The sequence below is a fragment of the Chelon labrosus genome (assembly GCF_963514085.1).
Source record: "Chelon labrosus genome assembly, chromosome: 7".
Classification (NCBI taxonomy): domain Eukaryota; kingdom Metazoa; phylum Chordata; class Actinopteri; order Mugiliformes; family Mugilidae; genus Chelon; species Chelon labrosus.
Window position 1 is genome coordinate 11,204,495 of NC_140343.1, and position 10,762 is coordinate 11,215,256.

Here is a 10,762-nt window from a genome sequence, read left to right on the forward strand (position 1 = left end):
TTATCTTACACTACTGCCTCCTTTTTCTTTTGCCTGTGTACTGTACCACCACCTAAACACTAATTTCTTATTTTACATTTTTTATTTTCTTGATTGATTATCTGGATGTGTTCAAGAACAACACTCACCCCTAAACAAATGGGTGGAACAATCTGGTTTGACTGGATTGTCCACAAATATAAGTCGATAGAGATGGATTGTCATTTTCTAGTTTGTCGAGCTCACAGCCCACATCTACTGCAGGCATACAATGGGTAAGTGCATTGATTTTTCTGTTAAATTAGTGGAAAACACAACATTAAATGCACATGTGTGTATTAAAAATGTTATAAAGTGTTTATAATACTTGTTTTTAATACTGAAGATGGACACCTAGTTGCCTTAATAGATACTACTATATAGTAGTATAGGTGGATGGATGGATGGATGGATGGATGGATAGATAGATAGATAGACGACTTTATTGATCCCTTTGGGAGGTTCCCGCAGGGAAATTGACATCTCCATCGCAACCAGCACTTTCAGACATACATGTAGGAAACAGTATAAAAAGCCCAGAATACCAATACACCCAGTGAAGAATAATAAAAATAGTAATACAAAAATAAATATTGACTGTACATGCATGGTTGTTGCATAAATAGAGAAATAAATATTGTGACTGTACATGACTGTACATTAGGGCTGGGTATCACCAGGTACCTAGCGATACGATACTATCACGATATTTTGTCCACGATAACGATAATATCACGATACAGCGATTCTGCGATAATCGATATATTGCAAGAAATTTCATCCACAATACATCACGATATCTGTGTCTGAAGAAATTCTGAATTTATTAACAGAAATTCACAAAAAAAAATGCACATTTCAGTGCATTATGATAACTGAAAACAGCTCCTCTGAGAGCTGATTATGCCACCTGCAGTAGAAAAAACACGTTCCGTACACTGGTCACTGGGACACACAGATGTCTGATGACGGAGATTGTTGGACTCTTCTCCTCGCATTAGAAGCATGAATTAGAATTGAGGCAGGCCTCAATTTCTATTTGAGCAAAACGAACTACCAGTAGAATGAATAAAAACAAGATTTGTGTCTATTTGAACCTATAAAATACTAGGTTCATTTATTGAAAACGTACAGTTACCATAACATGGTATGCATACAGAACATTAACAACAAATGAGCGGCGCGACGCGGTCAGAGCGCACTGAGGACAGTCCGCTGCCGGTCGGCAGTCGCGCCGGTCCGGCCCAGAGCCGGTTGCGGCACACCGCCACGGAGGAAATGCGCCCGGCGGGGGCCGGCCGACGCCGGGGAGAGGTCCCGCTGAGGGGATCCTCCCACACCGTGCCGCCGAAACCCTGACCTGCCGAGATGGTTCTAATAAATATACTATTAGAGACCGGCCTTTATTTTCCTCCGCTGACAGCGGAGGTAAATACACAAGTTTTTCTCTACCGCCTTCCGCCATTTTCTTCTTCTTCGGCTAACTTCTTCTTCTTTGTTTTATTGGCTGCTTACATGTTCAGCGTCCTTGGCCGCAGCACCCATTTTTATTCATGCTAAGCGCCATCATGTGGTGGCTTGAAGTAGTGTCAAAATTGTAGCAGGTTTTTGTGAGAGAATTTGTTTAGAACCGCTGTATGTTTATTGTTTAAATATCGATATTTGGCGTCAGTGTATCGATAACGTGCCACAAGACGAAATAACACGATATATCGTAGTATCGATATTTTGGCACACCCCTACTGTACATACACTGTTATTGCACTTTACTATTGCAGATTAGTTAAAAAAGTCATTCAGGCCCTTTCCTTTTTGTCCTCCTCCCCCCAAGTGAGTGGTGGTTGTACAGTCTGATGGCACGGGGGACAAAAGAGTTCCTCAGTCTATTTGTCCTGCACCTTGGGAGGAGCAGCCTCTCGCTGAAGGTGCTTCTCTGGCTACTGATGGTCGTGTGCAGAGGGTGACTGGCATTGTCCAGGATACTTGTTAGTTTTTTAAGTGTCCTGCTCTCTGCTACAGTAGCCAGAGGGTCCAGCCTCGTGCCAACCACAGAGCCAGCCCGCCTGATTAGTTTCTCCAACCTGGAGAGGTCTGCCTTGGAGGTGCTCCCACCCCAGCACACCACAGCGTAGGACAGGACGCTGGCGACCACAGACTGGTAGAAGATCCCCAGGAGCTTCTTGGCCAGGCTTGGCTATGGATACGGGAAACTGCCGTATCCATAGGATACATAGTAGCAAATCCGAAGATAAAAAGAAAAAGTAAGAAACCAAGAGAAAAACTCGAAAAAAACTCAAAAAACGGGAACAGTGCTACGGAGCGACTGGAGTAGCTGCCGTCTCTCACAGCGCCACAGTTCACCTGTGATAGATAGATACCAGGTGTTTATTTATATCTATTGAGCTCTCCTGTTACATCTAAATAAGGTTATTTCTGTCATGTAAGGTTAATGCTCGCAAGTAAATAATCTTCACAGGCATCCTGTAAAACTGATTTATGTGAAGCTGGGAGTGTCATAGTAGCATAGGTATTTCTTTATTTCAAAGATGGTCTGAAGATTCGATTTAGTGGTGAGATGCATGGATCAAAATAAGTTAAAGGCAAAACCCCCAGGCAGAAACCGAGCAATGTAGTTTATGCTGTTCAGTGCAGTGAGGATCATAGTAGCATATGGCCTGAAGATTCGATTTAGTGGTGAGATGCATGGATCAAAATAAGTTAAAGCAAAACTTGTCCAACCCAAAGACAAAACACCCAGGCAGAAAGAGAGTAATGCGGTTTATGCTGTTCGGTGCAGTGAGGATTGTACAGACTTGTACATTGGGGAAACCAAACGACCCATCCACAGACGCATGTCCCAACCCTGGAGAGCCAGCTCATCGGGAAACGATTTGGCGGTTCACTTACACCTGAAGGGCAAAAGACACTCCTATAAAGATTATAAAGATAACAACATCCAAGACTTGGCCAGAGAAAACCGATGGTTTGAAAGACGAGTAAAGGAAGCCATCTATGTCAGATTGGGAACTTTCTCTAAACAGAGGAGGTGGACTGAGATTTAATCTGCCATCAATTTACATTCGCACCTTAAAACTGGAGCCTCTGACTGATAATGGGTCGCTCGAGCACCACTCATAGGTAAAGAATAGTAATAGTAATAGTGTAGGTAGGTAGGTGGATGATGGATGAATGGATGGATAGATAGCAGATGTTTATTGCTATCTGAATTTTGATATGAATGTTTATATGTATTGAGCTCTCCTATTACATCCAAAAAAAGGTTTAAAAAGGCAACTGGACTTGTAGAGTTTGTTACGGATGAGTGGTGAAACGTCTTCTGAACAAACTCTACAAGTCCAGTTGCCTTTTTAAACCTTTTTTGGATATACCATGACCTGGATGACTGAGAACCTTCACAGACATCTCCTATTACATCTAAATAAGGTTATTTCCGCCATGTAGCAAGTGAATAATCTTCACAAGCGTCCTGTAAAACTGATTTATGTGAATTTGGGAGTGTCATAGTAGCATATGGCCTGAAGATTCGATTTAGTGGTGAGATGTATGGATCAAAATAAGTTAAAGCAAAACTTGTCCAACCCAAAGACAAAACACCCAGGCAGAAAGAGAGTAATGCGGTTTATGCTGTTCGGTGCAGTGAGGATTGTACAGACTTGTACATTGGGGAAACCAAACGACCCATCCACAGACGCATGTTCCAACCCTGGAGAGCCAGCTCATCGGGAAACGATTTGGCGGTTCACTTACACCTGAAGGGCAAAAGACACTCCTATAAAGATTATAAAGATAACAACATCCAAGACTTGGCCAGAGAAAACCGATGGTTTGAAAGACGGGTAAAGGAAGCCATCTATGTCAGATTGGGAACTCTCTCTAAACAGAGGAGGTGGACTGAGATTTAATCTGCCATCAATTTACATTCACACCTTAAGACTGGAGCCTCTGACTGATAATGGGTTGCTCGAGCACCACTCATAGGTAAAGAATAGTAATAGTAATAGTGTAGGTAGGTAGGTGGATGATGGATGAATGGATGGATAGATAGCAGATGTTTATTGCTATCAGAATTTTGATATGAATGTTTATATGTATTGAGCTCTCCTATTACATCTAAATAAGGTTATTTCCGCCATGTAGCAAGTGAATAATCTTCACAAGCGTCGTGTAAAACTGATGTATGTGAATTTGGGAGTGTCATAGTAGCATATGGCCTGAAGATTCGATTTTGTGGTGAGATGCATGGATCAAAATAAGTTAAAGCAAATCTTGTCCAACCCAAAGACAAAACACCCAGGCAGAAAGAGAGTAATGCGGTTTATGCTGTTCGGTGCAGTGAGGATTGTACAGACTTGTACATTGGGGAAACCAAACGACCCATCCACAGACGCATGTCCCAACCCTGGAGAGCCAGCTCATCGGGAAACGATTTGGCGGTTCACTTACACCTGAAGGGCAAAAGACACTCCTATAAAGATTATAAAGATAACAACATCCAAGACTTGGCCAGAGAAAACCGATGGTTTGAAAGACGAGTAAAGGAAGCCATCTATGTCAGATTGGGAACTCTCTCTAAACAGAGGAGGTGGACTGAGATTTAATCTGCCATCAATTTACATTCACACCTTAAGACTGGAGCCTCTGACTGATAATGGGTCGCTCGAGCACCACTCATAGGTAAAGAATAGTAATAGTGTAGGTAGGTAGGTGGATGATGGATGAATGGATGGATAGATAGCAGATGTTTATTGCTATCAGAATTTTGATATGAATGTTTATATGTATTGAGCTCTCCTATTACATCCAAAAAAAGGTTTAAAAAGGCAACTGGACTTGTAGAGTTTGTTACGGATGAGTGGTGAAACGTCTTCTGAACAAACTCTACAAGTCCAGTTGCCTTTTTAAACCTTTTTTGGATATACCATGACCTGGATGACTGAGAACCTTCACAGACATCTCCTATTACATCTAAATAAGGTTATTTCCGCCATGTAGCAAGTGAATAATCTTCACAAGCGTCCTGTAAAACTGATTTATGTGAATTTGGGAGTGTCATAGTAGCATATGGCCTGAAGATTCGATTTAGTGGTGAGATGCATGGATCAAAATAAGTTAAAGCAAAACTTGTCCAACCCAAAGACAAAACACCCAGGCAGAAAGAGAGTAATGCGGTTTATGCTGTTCGGTGCAGTGAGGATTGTACAGACTTGTACATTGGGGAAACCAAACGACCCATCCACAGACGCATGTCCCAACCCTGGAGAGCCAGCTCATCGGGAAACGATTTGGCGGTTCACTTACACCTGAAGGGCAAAAGACACTCCTATAAAGATTATAAAGATAACAACATCCAAGACTTGGCCAGAGAAAACCGATGGTTTGAAAGACGAGTAAAGGAAGCCATCTATGTCAGATTGGGAACTCTCTCTAAACAGAGGAGGTGGACTGAGATTTAATCTGCCATCAATTTACATTCACACTTTAAGACTGGAGCCTCTGACTGATAATGGGTCGCTCGAGCACCACTCATAGGTAAAGAACCCAAGGACAAACAGACCCCCGTCCCCTGCTCAATGACAGCTAGGTATTTAGCTGTCAATGGACACTAGTCGTGCCAGTTTCTAGTCTTTGACAGAAACATGACAAGCAAGTTTTTCTGATGGGCTACCTCAGCCTCAACTTCCCACCATTCCCTTGGAAGTGAAGAAGCTACTCAGATGACTGGTGAAATGTCTTCTCAACCCCCCCTCCAAAGAACTCACTTTCTTAAATGCTTTTTAGGATATGCTTGTTATGCCCTCCTAAATACAGGCAGGCATACAGATGGTAGAAATGCAGGACATGCCACAGGATAACATTATTATCGCCTTGGTGTACTCAGTGTATAGCAACACCAGGATCCTGGCAGAATAGGATCTGGCTCAATAAACGTTTCCACCACCATAGATTCAGAGAGTAACTGAAAGTGATCTGTGAACTTCAGGCTCACAGCTTTGGCGAGTGAAAAATGAAAACCATTTAAATATTCTCATTATGAAAATACAGTATGCTTACATTTGTGTTTACTGGTGTCTACCCATAATGCAGATGTCAACTCAAGGCCAGCACTCACCCTGCAGCAAGTGACAGAAATGACAGCACGGCTCTATGGAGTGACTGTAACAAAGATCTCCGCTTTACCTAGTTATATTGACCAGAACTTTCTGGTGGTGGATGAGGAGAACGCCAAGTACGTCCTGAAGATCATGAATTCAGAAGAGAGTAAGAACTCCGACTTGCTGGGAGTGCAGACGCTGGCCATGTCCTTTCTGCGTGAGCACGGAGTACCTGTTCAGACAGTTGTGCCTGCCACCACAGGAAAACTAATGAGTATGGAGAAAATAGGTAGAAGCAAAATATCTCTTCATTTACCCAGAGTCATAATGAGTGAGCAAGAACAGCAGAGGGATTCTCACAAGTATGTAGCAAGAGTTTTCTTGGAAAAAACTGAGGACACAGTAAAAGAGGTAAACACGTGTCCCAGCGAGAGGTTCATGCCTTTGCTCCGTATGTGCATCAACGATCTTTGGCTTCCCCTTGTGGTCCGATCCAGCAACGATATACGATGCAGCAGAAAGGCGTCAGAACACGCAGTGCATTACGGTTTGTTTTGTTTGGGGCTGTGTAGCCACAAACCAGTGCACCAGTGTACATACTGATCGTTGCCCTTTTGCAAAATACGTCACTTACTAGTTGATGCAAGGAACAATATTCAGGTGGTAGTACATTCCAGGTTTCCTAGAACTACATTACATTGTGATGAGATCATCGTTGGTCATCTCACTGATTGATGGTCTTATTGCTGTGGCTGATCAGTGTGTGTCATGAAACCAAAACCACAGGCTCAACTCATTATGATTTCCTAGGTGTTTTTACAATATTTAAACAGCATTACATGAACTATCAATAATATTTTATGGTATACATGGTGATGACACAATACTGAACTAACAATGTTGTCGTTTCTGTATTGACCCCACCTTATCAGATTGCGGACATGGCAGTCAGATCTACTGTGTGAGGCTGATGTCCTATCTTCCTGGGAGAATGATTTCAGTGTCTTCAGTCACACTGCAGGATCTTTATCATGTTGGAAAGTTGGCGGGATTCATTGACAAGACACTGAAACGGGTATGTTTAATGTTTAAAGTCCTGAATTAGCTTTGTCTGTTTGTCGTTTGATGCTAAACAGTGGTGTTTTAGAGCTTTTTTTTTCTGTAAATGGCCATAAGAAAGTGAAGCAAAATGGGAAAGTTGAAGGCTAGAGATCCAAAACAAAGAGCTCAAAGCAGCTACTAAGGAATTACAGGGATCTTCAGAGTCGGGTTGTGATGCTCTTACCTTGCAAGGCTTGTGGATTCTCGCGAAAAGATCTCACTGCAGTCTCAAGGTTTCAAGCTCCTAGGTCTGAAAAGTGTGGCTGGTACCTTAATCTGACACAGGAAGTTGTATTTCGAATTTGCTTGGAAATGCTAGGCATGTTCAAAAAATACCTGAACTGTAACTGGATGGACCATCTATTATGAGCTAAACACAACAGTTTGTTTTTTATTCCTTTTTTCAGCTGGTTCCTCCAAACCATTCTGTCTTAGAAACAGACGATTTGTGGAGTTTGACCAGCATTCCCCTGGTGGAGCGCTGCCTGTGCGTGATGGATGGCGACCCCCTGCAAGACGTGATCAAAGCCGTCATCGAACAACATAAATCATATGTGAAGCCCAAAATCAGCTCTTTCCGAAAAGGTAACGCATACAGATAACACGTCTACATTCTTTATGTTGCTGTATTCTTTTGGTTCATTATGTTTTTCTTGAATAGTGCAGTTACCTCAAATAAATGTAAGGTTTGTCATGTTCTCTCTCTCTCTCTTGTCCTTTCATAGGAATTATACATGGCGACTTAAATGACCAGAATATCCTTGTCAAACCTGGTTCCAATGGTCACCATGAGGTGTCTGGCATTTTGGACTTTGCGCTGCTCAAGTATGGATTCTACGTCTGGGATGTGGCAATCATGATCACGTACTTGATGCTGCAGAACCCCAGTCCTTTGGACGTAGGTGGAGCTGTGTTGGCAGGCTTTGAGAGCGTCATAGAGCTCAGCGACGATGAAAGAGGTTGCCTCTTCCTGCTGGTGGTCGGGCGGTTGTGCCAGTCTCTAGTTTATGGACGGTACAATGCCCAAAAATATCCAGACAACAAAACATACTTTCTGAGTACTGCCAAAAATGGGACGTGGCTCCTTCCTAAACTCTGGGAGCTGGGCAAGAAAGAAGTTGAAGAGAAATGGTTCACAGATGCCAGCAAATACTCAGACAAGTAGTATGTCTGTATATTAAAGGTCAGGAAAGGGAAAAAATGTTTAGAAGACATAGAGCAGGAGATCAGAGGACAGAATACAAAGCTACCATCTTATTCAGAGATGACTGCGAACAAAGTATTACACCAATCAGGCATAACATTATGACCACCTTCCTAATATTGTGTAGGTCTCCCTTGTGCCTCCAAAACAGTTGTGACTCACCAGAGAATGGACATGGGCCTTCTGAGGATGTCCAGCAACAGAATAGTGGGGTTCTTTGGGTCCTATGGGTTGAGAGGAGGGGCCTTTGTGGATCAAGCTTGTTCCAGTGCATCCCACAGATACTTGATCAGTTTGGGATCTAGTGAATTTGGAGGCCAGGTCAACACCTTGTGTGGGTTTTCATGTTTTTTTTTTAGTTGTTCCTCAACCGTTTTTGTGTGTGTGCCTGTGTTGGGCTGCATCCTGCTGGGGATGGCTGCTGCCATCAAGGAGTGTCGTTGCCATGGGGTTGGGGTTGGGGTGTCTGGTCTGGTCTAGGTGGGTGGTACATGTCTAAGTAACATCCAAATGAATGCTAGGTCCAAAAGTTTCCTAACTAAACATCTAGTAAACCTTTACCTATAAGTATAAATGGCTTAGTAGCTCTTGCTTACAGCGTATTAGTCATGAGAAACCAATGATTCTGTGTTTGTGACTTACTGATGTGTACATCTACTAATTTGGGACATTAAAAAGAGAAATTGAAATAGATGATGAGACTAAACCATGTCGCACTCATGCTAGAAGGTTTTCTATCCAAATAATAAAACTTTCATTATGTAGTGTTGTGAAGTGCATATTCATTTATATCCTTACACCTTTTGGACAACAACATACCTCTTAACACAACTCCCTCCTTAGGTAGTAAAGCTGTGCAACACTAGATGGCGCCATCATCCCACTCATTCTCCTGCATAAAGAGCCTTCCTTATGAATCGCACTCAGGCTTTAAACCCGTAGTAATTACAGCCCTGAGAGATGTGGAGTGGGACTTCATATCTCGTGTTGTAACTGAATTCAATCTGTAGTTTGTGCAAAGGCCTTTGATCTCATGCTGCCCTCTTCAAAAGTGGTAGATCTTCTCATTTAAATGAAAACATAACAATATTGTGTACGTTAGAATGTCCTTAAAGAGCCAATACAGTACCAGGGCAAAGTAAATGAGGAAACCAGTATTAATTAAGGCAGATCTGGGGATTTTAACTCGAGGCTCATCATCCTTAATGAGCCAGATTATACACAGTGGCTGCACAACTGCAACTTCAAATAAAACTGTTATTTTTTCATATTGCTGGATCTTACCTTCGAGTGCTGCTGCTGTGCTGCAATCACCTCAACTAAAACCTGGCTTCATGCACACACACACACACACACACACACACATACACACCTCGTCTACCTTCCCACGTTTCAACCTCCCACCTCAAAAACACCATCTGCCCTCTGCCCCCGCCGCAGCAGCTTTCGATATGTGCCTCCAGTCATGCAGAAAAAGTCACAGTGTGCGTCTGTGAATGTCTGCCTGTGTTCACGTTTGTCCTCCGTCTGTTTCGCTGTAGTTCACCGGCGTTCGAGCGCAAGAGGCTGCGCATGTGAACCTTTGCTCTGCATCCTCCATAAGCCGCCATCTTCCCCCTCACTCTCTCCTCTACCTTTTCCCTTTTTGTCTCTGTGTTACTTTAAATCCATGTTCCACAAATTACAGCCGCACTGGAAATGGCAACGCTCAAAGGACTTAGCTTAATACACCAACCCCACTTATCAGTGCCATTAATCCTCTTGGCATTTCGAAACAGAGCGCTGGGTCTGCACTGCACCTTAAAAAATATACAGCAGCGAAATTTAATTTACACTCCAAAGACTTCCAGTCCCAAGGCTTTTAAGATCCGAATTCCCTCTTTCTAAAGAAGGAAATATATATATATACACTTATACATTAATCAGGCATAACATTATGACCCCCTTCCTAATATTGTGCAGGTCTCCCTTGTGACTCCACAACAGTTGTGACTCATCAGAGAATGGACAAGGACCTTCTGAGGGTGTCCTGTGGTGTCTGGTAACAAGATGTTGTTAGTGGGAGGCCATAGTGGGTCCTATGGGTTGAGGGGAGGGGCCTCTGTGGATCAGGCTTGTTCCAGCACATCCCACAGATACTTGAACAGTTTGGGATCTAGTGAATTAGGAGGCCAGGTCAACACCTTGTGTTGTTTTTTCATGTTTTTTTGAGTTGTTCCTAAACTGTTTTTGTGTGTGTGCCTGTGTCAGGCTGCATCCTGCTGGGGATGGCTGCTGCCATCAAGGAGTGTCATTGCTATGGGGTGGGGGTGCCTGGTCTGGTCTA

General features: G+C 42.9%; 1 protein-coding gene across 1 annotated transcript; it reads left to right on the forward strand.

Annotated features, from left to right (window-relative positions):
• Window positions 1-250: 250 nt before the first annotated feature.
• Window positions 251-8,934, forward strand: LOC311491137 (hydroxylysine kinase-like; the record flags this gene model as incomplete). Its single annotated transcript, XM_084548998.1, has 5 exons — window positions 251-254; window positions 6,124-6,420; window positions 7,064-7,206; window positions 7,640-7,817; window positions 7,958-8,934. 5 exons carry the CDS (start codon window positions 251-253, stop codon window positions 8,395-8,397), a joined length of 1,062 nt encoding a protein of 353 aa, XP_084405124.1. The 3' UTR covers window positions 8,398-8,934.
• Window positions 8,935-10,762: the final 1,828 nt, after the last annotated feature.